The sequence below is a fragment of the Arachis hypogaea genome, chromosome 7 (assembly GCF_003086295.3).
Source record: "Arachis hypogaea cultivar Tifrunner chromosome 7, arahy.Tifrunner.gnm2.J5K5, whole genome shotgun sequence".
Classification (NCBI taxonomy): domain Eukaryota; kingdom Viridiplantae; phylum Streptophyta; class Magnoliopsida; order Fabales; family Fabaceae; genus Arachis; species Arachis hypogaea.
Window position 1 is genome coordinate 19,607,225 of NC_092042.1, and position 15,820 is coordinate 19,623,044.

Sequence of the window (15,820 nt, forward strand, 5' to 3'; positions counted from 1 at the left end):
GAAGACAGAAAGAAGGGAGAGAGAGAAGGGGGAAGGGAGGGGGAGCGAGGGAGAGGAGAGAAAAAGAAAAGAGAGGGAGAGAGAGCGAGAGGAAAAGGAAAGTGAGAGAGAGAAAGAGGGAGGGGAGGGGAAGAAAGAGGAGAAGGAGAGAGAGAGAGAAGAAGAAAGAGGGGGGAGAGAGAGACGAGGAAGAGGAGAGAGAGAAAGAAAAAGGGAGAGCGAGAAAAAGGAGGGAGAGAGAGAGGAAAAGAAAAGGGAGGAGAGAGAGAGAGATGAGGAAAAGGAGAGAGAGAGAGACGAAGAATGATTGGAGGGAGAGAGAGAGGAGGAAGAGAAGAGAGAGAGAAAAAAAGGGGAAGAGAGAGGAAAAGGAAGGAGAGAGAGAGAGGAGAGGGAGAAAGAGGTGGAGAGAGAGAGAGAGGAAGAAAGACGAGAAGGGAGAGGGAGAGAGAGAAAGAAAGAGAGAGAGAGAAAGAAAGAGAGAGAAAGAAGAGATGAGGGGGAGAAAGAGGAGAGAGAGGAAGGGGAGAGAGAGTGAAGGGAGAGATAGAGAGAAAGAGTATGTAAAAACTAATTTTAGAGTTTAAATAAAACCAGTTTTAATTTGGTTTAAAACTAAACTGAACCATAAAAACTGATTTTTAATAAACTGATATTCATAAAAACTATGATTTTAGTTCAGTTTTTTATTTAAAAAAATTGGTTTATTTAAAACAGTTTCAATTCAGTTCAGTAAAACCAGTTTTTTTGCACACCCCTAGATAGCGTAACAGAGTCCAAATCTCATAGACAAATTCATTTAGTTCAAGTGAATTCTTAGAAAGGTGCTACCTAAGAAGTATAAATTAATTCAATTCAACAATAATAATTAATAAATCTGAATCCTTTCTCCCAACATAGTCGCAATCTTAAGAAGAAAGCATCAAGCTAGCTCTATTCTCAGCACAACACATTTAAGACTAGATTTCTTGGAAAGAAGCCAACAACTAACCCAATCCCCATTCTAGTCTCGAACTATACCCACCCCTGCACCCGCCATGGATTGCAAAGGTAGTAAGTATCTACCATCCACATTGACAGACTCAGTTTTGAGACATTTTCATATAGCATGGTTGAAAGCTTACCATTCTATAGGAGATCGAAACTTTTGAACAAGCATAAATCATGATATGGTTGTAGTATTATTTGTCTCACAAAAGAACATTTTCGCTTATCATTACAAGAAATCTTATTCAAACATCGTCTCCAAGTCCACTAAAGACAAGCAAGGAAACATATATGATTCGGATTAGTGAATAAATGGAGCAATGATCAAGAGTTTCTTCCTTTAAATAAATAAATTAACAATTCCGTTATGTAACTAAAAAAGATTCTACCAATTTTTGCTAACTTTTTATGGCGGTATCTTTTTTATTGAAAATGTCTTTATAGAATAGATGTGTCTCCTGAATGTGTCTTCTTAATTATGCATGCGTCTTTTAGTAGGGATGTCTTTGATCGAATTGAGAAGGTGAAAACGAGATAGAGAGAATGCACGGTGGGATGCAGATCGCGAGGGAGAGTGTGCCGTAGTGGTCCTACAGAGGAGAAAATTGCGCTTGCAAAGCGCGCGTTGCAGCGACGGAAATTGGTTGCGAAAGGCACCAGAATTGCCCATAAGATCGTCGAAATGGGGTCGCAGCAGTAACACCGATGCAAATCACTGCACGCACTGAACAGTGCAACTAACAGTGCGAAGTAGCGGCGGTAGCTCCACGGGAAGGAGGTTCCGCGTGGCGATGAAGACGACGGTGGTGAAGGCGTCGAACGGTGTGCGCAGCATTTTAGTGAAAGCACAATTTCGAAGAAGCTATTGATGACCGGAGAAGATAATAAAGAATTGGGAGTAGCATGACTCTTGTTGCTTCACATTGCAAACACTTTCATTCGTTACAATCCTAATTTTTAAATTTTTAATTAATTGATATCAGTACCTTTTTAATTTTAATTTAAAAATAATAAATAATTATTGTTGTTAATAATTGACAAATTCATTTTTGGTTCCTTCTATTTTTTATAAATTAAAAATATTATCTCCAACAATACACTACAAAATTTAAAATAGTTGATTGAATATGAAACTGTAATCATTTCAAAACATTCTAATGTTTGTACTATGTGTGATTCAAAGTTTATTATGTAATATATAAAGTATACGAAATAGGTTGATTTTTTTTTTCTTTTTAAATCGCAAGACCCAGTTGAGAAATGAGAGAGATTTTATTTTAGTAGATACTTCGAAGATTTTATATTGTTTTTATGTGAAAAAAATATTTTTTTATTATTAAACGATGAATTATAGAGTTTGATTTTGATACTTTATTAAAATGTTATTTTTATTTAAAATATGACCAAACAAATAAGTTACACTCTTAAAAATTTTTTTTATAAAAAGATGTTTTACTTTTAGCATCTTCATTAGAATAGATATTTTTATTTTAAACTTTGTTAGGTAGACAATAACTTTTGTGAATAATATGAATAATAGATTTTAAAATTGGCTAAATAAAATAAAAACACACTACACCCCCAATTACTCACCTAAATCTTAATATTAGAATAATCATTCGCATATTTAATAAATTAAACATCTAATATATCTATTATTCACATTATTTAATATTTTTATTATATACTTATACTTCTTCTTTTATTTTTTACCCAAACTCCAATATATGGTCATGCAACTTGTGTGAAAGCATTGTGGCTAAAGCAAATCACAATGACATCTAGCTATTGGAGTAGCTGAGTAGCTCTTGTTGGATCGATTTAAAAAATAAAATCGATCTAATTGGTTAAAATTTTGATTTTGTTGTTTGATTATATTTTTTAATTTAAGCCAATTTTATTCAAACAATTGTAATATATTTTGTATTAATTTGAATTAATTAATCAGATTTAAATTACTGTGATTTGAATAGGGTTGAGTTATTCGATTTTAGAAAAAATGTAACAATTTAAAATTTTTTAAATTTAAAATTTGGATGGAAAAAATAATTAAATTTAAAAATTTGGATGACAAAAAATAATTAAAATTTTTTAATTATAAAATTAAAAATTTGTATAGGATAAAAGTCATCCAATTTAAATCACAATAGTTTAAATCGATTTGGATAAAAAAATTAAATCAATATTTAATATTATACAATTCACAATCGTTAAAATATATGTTCAACAAAATTATTAAGTACATAAATTTTTTAGCACAATAAAAAAAATTTGATATATGGCAAATAAAATTTTGAAAAATAATTCGTTCAACTAATAAAATATATTTGTTCACCAAAATTATTAAGTACAGAAAATTTGATAGACAACACATAAATATTTAAAAAATCACATACTCATAACATTGACTTATGCAATTAACAAAATTTATTTATAATAAAAATTTGGAGTGTTAGGTAAATAATGACCATCTTGAACAAAATGAATAACTACCAATCAAATAAAAATACACTACACTCTAATTTAAATTTATTCTTTTAACTGTATTAATTTACATTGTTCACACATTATTCAAAAAATGTTGTTGGTTACCTGTATTTTTTCTAAAAATTTATGTGCTATGATCAACAACAAAAATTCAACCAATAGAAAAAAGGGCAAGTTATATTCCATGAAAAAAGGTCACAAGGCAGTTTCTGTTTATAAACTTCTTTTGTTTAGTAATTTAGTTGTTTCCCCACTTTGGATAAAAATCATGCAACGCAGGCGTAAGATTAGGAAATAATTTTATAGATATATAATATACGGTACTAAAATAAAATGGTACATCAACTATAATTTCCTAACACACGAACCAGGTCTGTACGACACAACCAATATACAAATGGAAGAGGGTAGTGTATTCAATGATAAATAGAAGGAGATAGACGAGGTTTGAGCAAAAGCTCGAATGGTGTGGCTTTCATCATTGTGAGTCCAAACGAGGCACTCATATCGACGGGAGCATCAAAGGGTGTAGTTACCTCAAATGCATGCAAGAATGCAGCCAATGCCAAATGCGTCATCTGAACCCCAAACGTTATCCCAGGACACGACCTTCTTCCACCGCCAAAGGGAAGAAGCTCGAAATGCTGACCCTTCACATCCAGATCCTTGTGTGTGGTTAGAAACCTTTCTGGCTTGAATTCCAATGGATCTAACCATACACGAGGGTCTCTGTGAAGCTTCCAAATGTTCAAGAACATTCGTGTACCTGCTTTGATATGATAACCTCCCAAGGTACAATCTTCTGTGAATTCTCGAGGTCCTGAGAGTGGCCCAGCTGGGTACAATCGCATTGATTCTTTTACCACAGCTTGAAGGTATGTTAGCTTGTTAATATCTGATTCCTTCACTAGTCTCTCCTTGCCTACTTGTTCATCTAGTTCGTCCCGAACTTTCTTCAAAGCGTGCTGATGATTTATTAGCAACGAAAGTGTCCATATCATTGTAACTGCTGTTGTATCCGTTGCCCCTGAAATTATCATCTGCCAAATGATGCAAAAGAGGTCACCATTATTTAAAAGTACAATAATTTTTAGAAGATAATAAAAAATCAGCATAAATAATCAAAATTTACTTTAGAAAAAATTTAGAGGGCTAGCACTTTTATTAAATTCTGGTCCACACTTAACTATAAAAAAGAAATTGAATAATCTTATATCATTAGATATTATCTCACACAATTAAAAATATTATTGATAACTACAAATTACTTAATCTACTAACCCTTTAGCACTACTCTTCATTTAATATTTATTAATGGTTATTAGAATTAATAAATATTAAATAAATTAAATTTAAGTTAATTATTTTTATTATTTTTTTTAGTATTACCGTTAAAAATAAATCTATAAAGTTGTCGCAATTTATTATTTTAGCCAATAATAATTAGTTAGTACTATTTAAAAATATGAAATTAGGCTGTTTGGACTAAAAATATTGAATTACTAACTAAAAATACTAGTCAATATAAACAAAATTGTTAACCCTTAAATTTTTCTCAAATTAAAGGAGCAGGTTTAAATAAGTTTTGAGAAAGAATCACCCGATAAAAAAGTTATTCGAGAGAACAATCTTATAAAATTATTTTATTTAACTTAATATTTATATTTTATATATATATGATATTTATTTTATATTTATGTATTTATTACATTTAAAACCATTTATTTATTTTAACAATAATTAAAAAAAAATATAAAACAAGAAAACAAATGTATTAAAAAATACCCAATCAAATATACATCAATAATTATCATCAGAATTATTCATGCTGCGCTAAAATCCAATCAGTGGTTAAAATTATCCTAAGCTTTCAAAATATTAAATAAATTACAAAAATATTATTTGTACACCAAAATCAGCTATTAAAATTAGCTACTAATGTAATAAATACATGTATAATTTAATTTATTTTTAATGTATATTTATATTTCAGCATGTATTTTATATTGATGGCTGACTTTAATAACTAATTTTAGTGTACACAACGTAACTCGATAAATTAATTTATGATAAAATAATAAACTAAGCTTTATTCTTTAGTTGAGTAATTAAATTGTCCAAATATTTAAAAAATAAGAGATTAAATTATCCATTAATTTTGTTAATAACTTTTTTTAACAGAAATGTTAGGGAAGAATTTATTGATTTTTACCATAACTTAGCTATTAACTTAATTTTTTTATTCTAATAATTCAATAACATACTTTATCCCATACTTTTAAACATTAATATCTAACTAATGGCTAAAAACAATAAATTTTTATAATTTTCTAGTATTACTCATTTTTAAAAGAAAAATATTAAAAAGAGCCAACATTTTTAGTGTAAAAAAAGTGAAGAATTGATTAGTATTTGATTTAAATGTAAGATAAAAAATAAAAATAATAATTATATAATATTTTTATTTTTAAAACGCCAAAAATTAATTTATGAATATTTTGGTAAAATTAATTTGTTAATCATCCATTCATAACAAAAAGGAGTGAATTTTCTCTAGTAAAAAAAAATTGGATAGTAAAAAAAAATTGGATAGTATCAATTATGATCTATCATTTTTCATTATCTTTTATTATTTTCTCTTTCATATTTAATTTTGGTTTTATTTATAAAATTAAGGTGTCATTTTCTCAAGTATTAAAAAATGGAGAGAATCCATTTTGATAACAAAATCAATGACAAAGCAAGACGTGAATGGGGTGCATACCAAAGAGGTGGCTTTGATGACAGTGTCAAGATCATAACCATCAAGATCAGCGCCATTATGAAGGACAGAAAGCAAGACGTCAATGAAGTCTTGTTCTGTTTGGGCGTCACTCTGATCATCATCACCGCACTCTCTTCTTCTCCGATGATCTTTCAACCACTCACAAATGATCTCGTCCATCTCCTTAGCAGTCTTCTTCATCTCCTTCACTTGGCCACCAAAATCAAGCCATCCAAGAAAAGGAATGGCGTCCCCTATCACGTGCACTCCCGTCAGACGAAAGAACTCCCTGAACACCCTCCTGATCCTCCCTACTTCCCGCCACTCATCTTCGCTTCTCGCCGTGTATCGCTTCCCCACAACCATCCTCAGAACCGCGTTCAGGTTCAAATCCCCCAACCACCTCTTCATCTCCACCACATCACTTTTATCGACGCATTTTCTGTACATCTCTTTCACCGATGCCTCCACCTCTGAATCCCTAATACCCCGAAGCATGTCGAACCGGCGAGCGGAGAGTAACTCTGAAGCGATTATCTTGCGAATCTCGCGCCAAAATTCACCGTAAGGAGCGAACGCAAAATTGACATAATCATATGTGAGAATCTTTGCGGCAGTGAACTTGGGACGAGAGGAGACGATGGCATCCAGGGTTGTGAAACACTCCTTCGCTAACTCCCAAGAACTCACAACCACGGCAGTGTGAACACCGATTCTGATGCTGAATATGGGACCGTACAAGTCTGCTAAGTCTCCAAGTTTTTCGTATGGTAGCTGGCCTGAACCGCCTAGGAGGTGAAGATGACCTATCAACGGCCACTGACCTGCGGCCATGGGTGGCTTCTTTCGGTGACCATCAAGTGGTGGTAGTGCTGCCCTCTTGGCCAAGTACAAGCAGTACGAAATGATAAGTGTGCCGGCAACTCCGGCTATTATGGCGTCAAGATACTGGAGCATGTTGAGAACTATTGTTTAAGTTTACCGGGCAATTAAAAATATGATACTGAAATGTTATACTAATTAAAAATAGCAATGTTATACTAATTAAAAATAGCACATTCTAAGAGGAGGTACCCTTTTCGAACGTGGTTTGTTGTTGGACCCTCAATAAAAAGTGTAGTTTATAGTGGCCACAAATTTTGGTGGCTATAGTGGTTATAGAAAAATTGAAGCACGTTTCATTTACAGTTTTATTAATAAATAATGACATATTTACGGAACTGTAAATAAAAAAAAAATTAGATTATTTATCATATTTTTTGATAAAAAAATGGTCTATTATTTTCTCTCGTTATTAGAAAAGAAGTTTTTACTAATGTCTAAAATTAAAAAAAAAATATAGTATCTAAAAATAGTAAAATACTTATATTTTATTAATTTTTTTTCTCACGTTAATAAATAATTATTTATATCTTTTATTTTTAATTAAAATAATTATTTTATTCTGCAATAAAAAATTTAAAGTCTAAAGTTACTGTTATTAATTAAATTTTAATATTATATTATTCAAGTGAAATTTAAAATTATTAATTATATAAAAAAAAGTATAAGTAGACAATAAAAATATTAAATAATGTGAACAATAGATATATCGGATGTTCAATTTACTAAGTGTGCAGATAATTATTCTAATATTAAGATTTAAGTGAGTAATTTGAATATAATATATTAGAATAATTATCTGCACACCTACTTATACATTCAATTCAAATAAAATATATTATACTTCAAATTACTCACTTAAATCTTAATATTAGAATAATTATCTACACATCTAATAAATTGAACATCTGATATATCTATTGTTCACATTGTTTAATATTTTCATTATCTACTTATACTTTTCTTTTTTGTAATTAATAATTTTAAATTTCACTTGACTAATATAATATTAAATTTAATTAATAACAGCAACTTTAGACTTTAAATTTTTTATTGCAGAATAAAATAATTATTTTAATTAAAAATAAAAAATATAAATAATTATTTATTAACGTGAGAAAAAAAGATTAATATAATGTAAGTATTTTTAGATACTATCATTTTTTTAATTTTGGATATTAGTAGCGACTCCATTTCCAATCACGAGAAAAAATAATAGACCATTTTTTTTAAAAATAAGATAAATGGTCTAATTTTTTTTATTTATAAACCCATAAATATGTCATTATTTATTAATAGAACTGTAATAACTGAAACATGTTTCAATTTTTTATTTTGTATAATTAAAAATTTTAGCATTTAATAATTTATAAAATCTATAATCATCATAAACACCAAAACTTGTAGACACTATAAATTACACCCAATAAAAAAGATTATAGCACAAGTCATGCACATGAAAAAAAGACAAACTTCATCAATCTAATTATCTAAAACTTTATCGGTAAGACGGTAACGTAGCTAGGCATGCCTACCTTTGCACAGAGACATGATACATAAGGAGTCCGTCCATCGTGGACAATTTTTGTTCTTACACGTTGCAGAAGGTTCCCTTGATATATTATGCAGAAGCTGTTCACATATACCATTGTCTTTTTGTGGAACATTAATATTTCAAGGGCCATCTAGTGTGAAGATATGTCTGTACAGATTTTTGTTTTTTTTGCTGAAAAAGCGTGTCATTAAAAGTATTGCTTTAAAGAGAAAGTGTTACTCTTAATCGTTAACTTGGCTCTGATACCAATTTTTAAAGTCGTCTTTTCTTTTAATTTCTTTTTTCGAAATTTCTATTAACTCTTCGAATAATTTGCCAATTCATAAAAAGTATTGACCGTATTACTAGTATTTATAATTCTGATTTTTCAATCTTGTTTTAGTTTATAATATTCTTTTTTGCATGGATTATTGTATATAAAATCTTTTATCTGTTTGTCTTTTTCTTTAATATAATTTCTTAAATCCTCAAAAACTTCTTTTATTTCTACACTTTCTGTTGTTTCTAAATATTTTTTTAATTTTTCAACTTCATTTTTCATTTTTTCTTTTAACAGTTTTAATTCTTTTAAGTCATAATATAGTTTTCCAGACATTTATAAATTTTTTAAGTTTAACTCCAACTTGTTTATATTTATTCTTATTTCTATCTTTTTTATTATAAGGTCATCAATTTCGATCTGAAGATTATTTAATTCCTTTTATACTCCTTTATTCTACCTTTTAATTTTTTCGCCCTTTTCCTTTTTATTTTATTTTCTGGTCTTTCAATCTTTGTATACTTCATTATTTATCTTAGAATTTCTGCAAATTCTATCATCGATTCATCACTATTTTCTAGAGATTCTATTAATTTTTCTAGCTCTTCGACTTCTCTTTTTAAATTGTCATAAATTATTTTTAGAGCTTCAAATGCTCTTTGATTTATTTCAAAAAACTGTAAATAATTCAACCGATTTTCTCTTTCAAAGAGCTCTTGTTTCTTGTCTTGATAAGTTACATATATTTTTTCTTTATTTATTGTCATAATTTAATGTTTAGGGTTTCATTTAATTTTTCGACCTTTTTTGTTAATTCTTTTATTTCAGAATTTTCTTCTTTAATCTTTAACTTGGATAAACTTAAAGGGCTATTAATTTTAGATTCTCTTATTTGAAAATTCGATGAAACTAATTTTTCTGATAGTTCTTTTAATAATAGAACTGGCTTTTCAATAGCTTTATATTTTGGTATTTCTGTTTTTACAATTTTCTGAAATAATTCATCAACATAAATTCTTTCTCTGTTTTTAAATATTATACTATGATGGCTATTTGTTAAAGCATAATTTATTGCATATGTAATCGAAAAAGATTCATCGTCTTGTTCCATTAGATTCTTTCTATGAAATTTATAAGCCAAACTTATAGATCTTCCAAGGTTTTCAGTTGATAAAGGTATAACATATCCAAGATGGGCATTGAATTTAACATTTACGTTTGCCAAGTTTCTATGAACAATTCCAATTATTTGATCTATTGGGTCATCAGTAATTCTTTTGTCACAGATTGCTAAGCTTATTGGTGAATTAATTCCTTTCATATATGTAGATTTGATTAAGACTTGTATAGTACTAATATGAATCCATCCAATTTTAGATCTTTTTTGTTGATCCTTAATTTTCTCAATATGTTTACTCAATTCTTCATCATTTATCAAAGCTATTTCAAGTTCTCCATTGGCGGATTTTATCTTTATAGGGGCTTCAAGTTGAATTTTTCATAGTATATTATATTTTTTCTATTAAAAACTTCTTTTAAAAGATTTTGTTTATTAAAATTTTCATTTGATTTGAGATTTAATTCTGTTTTTAGAACAGCCTGTTTTTCATTATCTAATAAAGCAGTTAATCTATAATAATCAGATTCTTCTGTTAATTCTAAGCTTTCTAAATAATTCATAACTAAGAGATTAGGATAAAGGCGTACCTTTCTAGAGAAAAACTTCCTTTATTTAGTATATTTTACATAAGATGTTTTTATCTCCAGAGGGGAGATTATAGATATTAACTCCAAAGGGGAGTTTAAAACTATTTTTTCCTACGGGAATTCTTTTTTCAGACTACAGAATCGCCTCGGCAGCTTCCTCCTTGCTTTCTCTAGCATATGAGTACTCTTAGCCTCCTGCTTTCTATTTTCTGATGCCTTCTACAATTACCTAAGCAATCTATTTATAATGGTTGGGTCTGATGGACAATTCCCATCCTTACCCTTCTTATGACGTCATTGCTTACGTCATTATTTATAATCTTGCACTAGCTACATTGTTGGTGCTCTATGACCTAAGCGCTTACGTCATTATGCAATAATGTCGAGAGATGCTTCAGATGCGCTGTCCTCTTCTTTTATGTGAGTGGATGAGTTGTCTTCTTCTTTTATCATGTGGGTGGATCCTATTTCATTATTGCTTTCTTCAGATATTTCTGAGACACACAGCTGGCACTTGTGGTCTTCTCTATTTTTTATCAAATAGCAGAGATTCCTTGTTATCCCTTCAGGGAGTTTTTCTAAGAGCCCGGATAGATTATAGAATGCAGATTCAAACTCTACCAAGAGTCTCATCTCTCTTTCTTCAATTTCATTTCTTTTACTGGACACAAGCAGAGTATTTCTGCTTTTATAATTGATTCTTGTGTGAGATTCCCTTGTTATCTTTTGAGTTCTTTCGAAGACCCTTGCTAGTGTGCTGGCTAGTCTTCCTTCATGACTGTAAATTGTTAAGTCTTGAATCTGATCAATTGGTTGAAAATTTCCTGGAAAGACGGACATGAATATTACTTGGTGTGTTGGAACCAAGCATTCTTCTTCTTCATTAAAAATAGGTTGACTGTTTGTAAATTTTAGGGATATATCCCTTGGATTTACATTGTCAATCATATTTTTAAATCTCTTTACTGTATCAACAAATCCTGCAGGAAACTCACTAATAATTTTTAGATCATTAAAAATTAAAATTGTATCAATCAATCCATACTGGAAAAACTGATAGGTATCCGATGGGGAAGAATCTGGAAATATAACCAGTTTTGTTAGCTGTTCTTTGGCAATAGGATAATATCCCAAAATTGCCCTTTTTTCTTCAGTCCAATTCAGGACTATGTTAAGGGTTTCTCTGAGATTTGATCTACAGACCCTTTTCTTTTCCTTGATTTCAGCCCTTGTAGGAATGTTTCTTATTATCCCTGTTCTCTGGGTTTGAATTGGAGCTTTATCTATGTAACACCCTATCATACAGAGTCTTATGCTTAAGTCATAATTCAGAGATGGCAAGGTATTACGACTGATGAGCGGATAATTTATACGCTTTTTGGCATTGTTTTCATATAGTTTTTAGTAAGTTTAAGCTACTTTTAGGGATGTTTTCATTAGTTTTTATGTTAAATTCACATTTCTGGACTTTACTATGAGTTTGTGTGTTTTTCTGTGATTTCAGGTAAATTCTGACTGAAATTGAGGGATTTGAGCAAAACTCTGAAGAAGGCTGACAAAAGGACTGCTGATGCTGTTGGAATCTGACCTCCCTGCACTCGAAATGGATTTTCTGGAGCTACAGAACTCCAATTGGCGCGCTCTTAACGGCGTTGGAAAGTATACATCCAGGGCTTTCCAGCAATATATAATAGTCCATACTTTATTCGAAGAATGACGACGTAACTTGGCGTTGAACGCCAAGTACACGCTGCTGTCTGGAGTTAAACGCCAGAAAAACGTCATGATCCGGAGTTAAACGCCCAAAACACGTCATAACTCAGAGTTCAACTCCAAGAAATGCCTTAGCTCATGGAATGATCAAGCTCAGCCCAAACATACACCAAGTGGGCCCCGGAAGTGGATTTATGCATCAAATACTTACTCATGTAAACCCTAGTAGCTAGTCTAGTATATATAGGACATTTATCTATTGTATTAGACATCTTTGATCTCAGTTTTGTTTTATTCTTCATCCTAAGAGATCATTGATCACGTTAGGAGAGGGCTGGCCATTCGGCCATGCCTGAACCTCTTTTACTTATGTATTTTCAACGGTGGAGTTTCTGCACACCATAGATTAAGGGTGTGGAGCTCTGCTGTACCTCAAGTATTAATGAAATTCTATTATCTCTTATTCGGTTTCTATCTTATTCTTATTCCAAGATATTCATTCGTACCCAAGAACATGATGAATGTTATGAGTCAGATTACCCTCATTATCATTCTCACTTATGAACGCGCATGATTGACAACCACTTCCGTTCTACATGCAACAGAGCTTGAATGTGTATCTCTTAGATTCCCCAACAGAATCTTCGTGGTATAAGCTAGATAGATGGCGGCATTTATGAGGATCCGGAAAGTCTCACCTTGTCTGTGGTATTCCGAGTAGGATCCTGGGAATCCGGAAAGTCCAACCTTGTCTGTGGTGTTCCGAGTAGGATTCCGGTAATGAATGATCGTGACGTGCTTCAAACTTTAACCTGCTGGGCGTTAGTGACAAACGCAAAAGAGGGATTCTATTCCAGTAGGAGCGGGAACCAACCGGTGATTAGCAGTACTGTGACAGAGTGCGTGCATTAGTTTTCACTGCGAGGATGGGATGTAGCCATTAGCCATGGGTGATGCCTCCAGACTGGTTAGCTGTGCGAGTGACAGCCGCACAGGATATTTCCCCGTGAGGAATGAAAGTAGCCACAGTTGATGGTGAACCCCTATACAAAGCTTGCCATGGAAAGGAGTAAGAAGGATTGAGTAGAAGCAGTAGGAGAGCAGGCGTCCAAGAGCTCTACAGCATCTCCATCCGCTTATTTGAAATTCCTACCAATGAATCTGCATAAGTATCTTTATCCCTTTCATTATTTCTATTTTCGAAAACCCATAAAACTATTTTAATCTGCCTAACTGAGATTTGCAAGGTGACCATAGCTTGCTTCATACCAACAATCTCTGTGGATTCGACCCTTACTCACGTAAGGTTTATTACTTGGACGACCCAGTACACTTGCTGGTTAGTTGAACGGAGTTGTGAAAATAAACAATGTCATCAGAGTAAACATCCTACAAGTAGAAAGAACAAGTGATCACAATTTCGTCCACCAAGTTTTTGGCGCCGTTGCCGGGGATTGTTCGAGTATGGACAACTGACGGTTCATCTTGTTGCTCAGATTAGGTACTTTTCTTTTCAAAAATCTTTTTCAAAAATTTTTCTTTTATTTTTCGTTTTTTCCAAACTATATTTTCGAAAAAAATTAATAAAAATACAAAAAAATTAGAAAATCATAAAAATAAAAAATATTTTGTGTTTCTTGTTTGAATCTTGTGTTAATTTTTAAGTTTGGTGTCAATTGCATGCTTTAAAAATTTTTCTTGCATTTTTCGAAAATCTCATGTATTCATAGTGTTCTTCATGATCTTCAAGTTGTTCTTGATAAGTCCTCTTGTTTGATCTTGATGTTTTCTTATTTTGTGTCTTTCCTTGTTTTTCTTGTGCACTTTTGCATTCATATTTTCCATGCATTAAAGATTTCTAAGTTTGGTGTCTTGCATGTTTTCTTTGCATCAAAAATTTTTCAAAATAATGTTCTTGATGTTCATCATGATCTTCAAAGTGTTCTTGCTGTTCATCTTGACATTCATAGCATTCTTGCATGCATTCATTGTTTTGATCTAAAAATTTCATGCATTGAGTATTTTTGTTGTTTTTCTTTCTCATAATTAAAATATTCAAAAATAAAAAAAATATCTTTTCCTTATTTTCCTCCAAATTTTCGAAATTTTGGGTTGACTTGGTCAAAATTTTTTTAAAATTAGTTGTTTCTTACAGGTCAAGTCAAAATTTCAATTTTAAAAATCTTATCTTTTCAAAATCTTTTTCAAAAATCATATCTTTTTCATTTTTTTTATATAATTTTCGAAAATTTCAAAAATCTTTTTCAAAATATTTTCAAAATCTTTTTCTTATCTTTTATATCTAATTTTCGAAAATTAACTAACAAGTAATGTGATTGGTTCAAAAATTTGAAGTTTGTTACTTTCTTGTTAAGAAAAGTTCAATCTTTAAGTTCTAGAATCTTATCTTGTAGTTTCTTGTTAGTTAAGTAATTTTAAAAATTAAATCTTTTTCAAAATATCTTTTTCTTAAAAATCTTTTATCTTTTTATCTTATCTTTTTCAAAACTTTATCTTTTTCAAAATTTGATTTCAAAATATCTCATCTAACTTCTTATCTTATCTTTTTCAAAATTTGATTTCAAATCTTTTTCAATCAACTAACTAACTTTTTGTTTGTTTCTTATCTTTTTCAAAACCACCTAAACTACTTTTCCCTCTCTAATTTTCAAAAATTCTCCCTCTCTTTTTCAAAAATTCTTTTTGTTTTAAATTTTAATTTTAATTATATTTTGTCTTTGATTTTCGAAAATTACTAACCTCTTTTTCAAAAATTATTTTCGAAAATTCCTCTTCTCTTTTCTTCTTCTTTTTAATTATTTAATTACTAACACTTCTCTTCACCTCTCTTCATCTAATAATCCGAATTTCCTTCTTCATTCTTCTACCTCTTTCTCTTCTACTAACATAAAGGAATCTCTATACTGTGACATAGAGGATTCCTCTTTCTTTTCTTGTTTTCTTCTCTCTTTCTTATGAGCAGGAACAAGGATAAAGGCACTCTTGTTGAAGCTGATCCAGAACCTGAAAGGACTCTGAAGAGAAAATTAAGAGAAGCTAAATTACAACAATCCAGAAACAACCTTTCAGGAATTTTCGAACAAGAGAAAGACATGGCAGCCGAAAATAATAATAATAATAATGCAAGGAGAATGCTTGGTGACTTCACAAAGCCAACATCCAAGTTTGATGGAAGAAGCATCTCCATTCCTGCTATTGGGGCCAATAACTTTGAGCTGAAACCTCAGCTAGTTGCATTAATGCAACAAAACTGCAAGTTTTATGGGCTTCCATCTGAAGATCCCTATCAGTTTTTAACTGAGTTCTTGCAAGTCTGTGATACTGTAAAGACAAATGGAGTTAATCCTGAAGTCTACAGACTCATGCTTTTCCCTTTTGCTGTAAGAGACAGAGCTAGAATATGGTTGGATTCACAACCTAAGGATAGCCTGGACTCCTGGGATAA

The 15,820-nt window shown here is 30.9% G+C and overlaps 1 protein-coding gene across 1 annotated transcript; it reads right to left on the reverse strand.

Annotated features, from left to right (window-relative positions):
• Positions 1-3,759: 3,759 nt before the first annotated feature.
• On the reverse strand, positions 3,760-7,333 carry LOC112702725 (cytochrome P450 CYP82D47). The gene is made up of 2 exons (XM_025753876.3): positions 6,239-7,333; positions 3,760-4,514 (listed from the first exon to the last, which is right to left on the reverse strand). The coding sequence occupies exons 1-2, from the start codon at positions 7,193-7,195 to the stop codon at positions 3,891-3,893; spliced, it is 1,581 nt and encodes a 526-aa protein (XP_025609661.1). The 5' UTR covers positions 7,196-7,333; the 3' UTR covers positions 3,760-3,890.
• Positions 7,334-15,820: the final 8,487 nt, after the last annotated feature.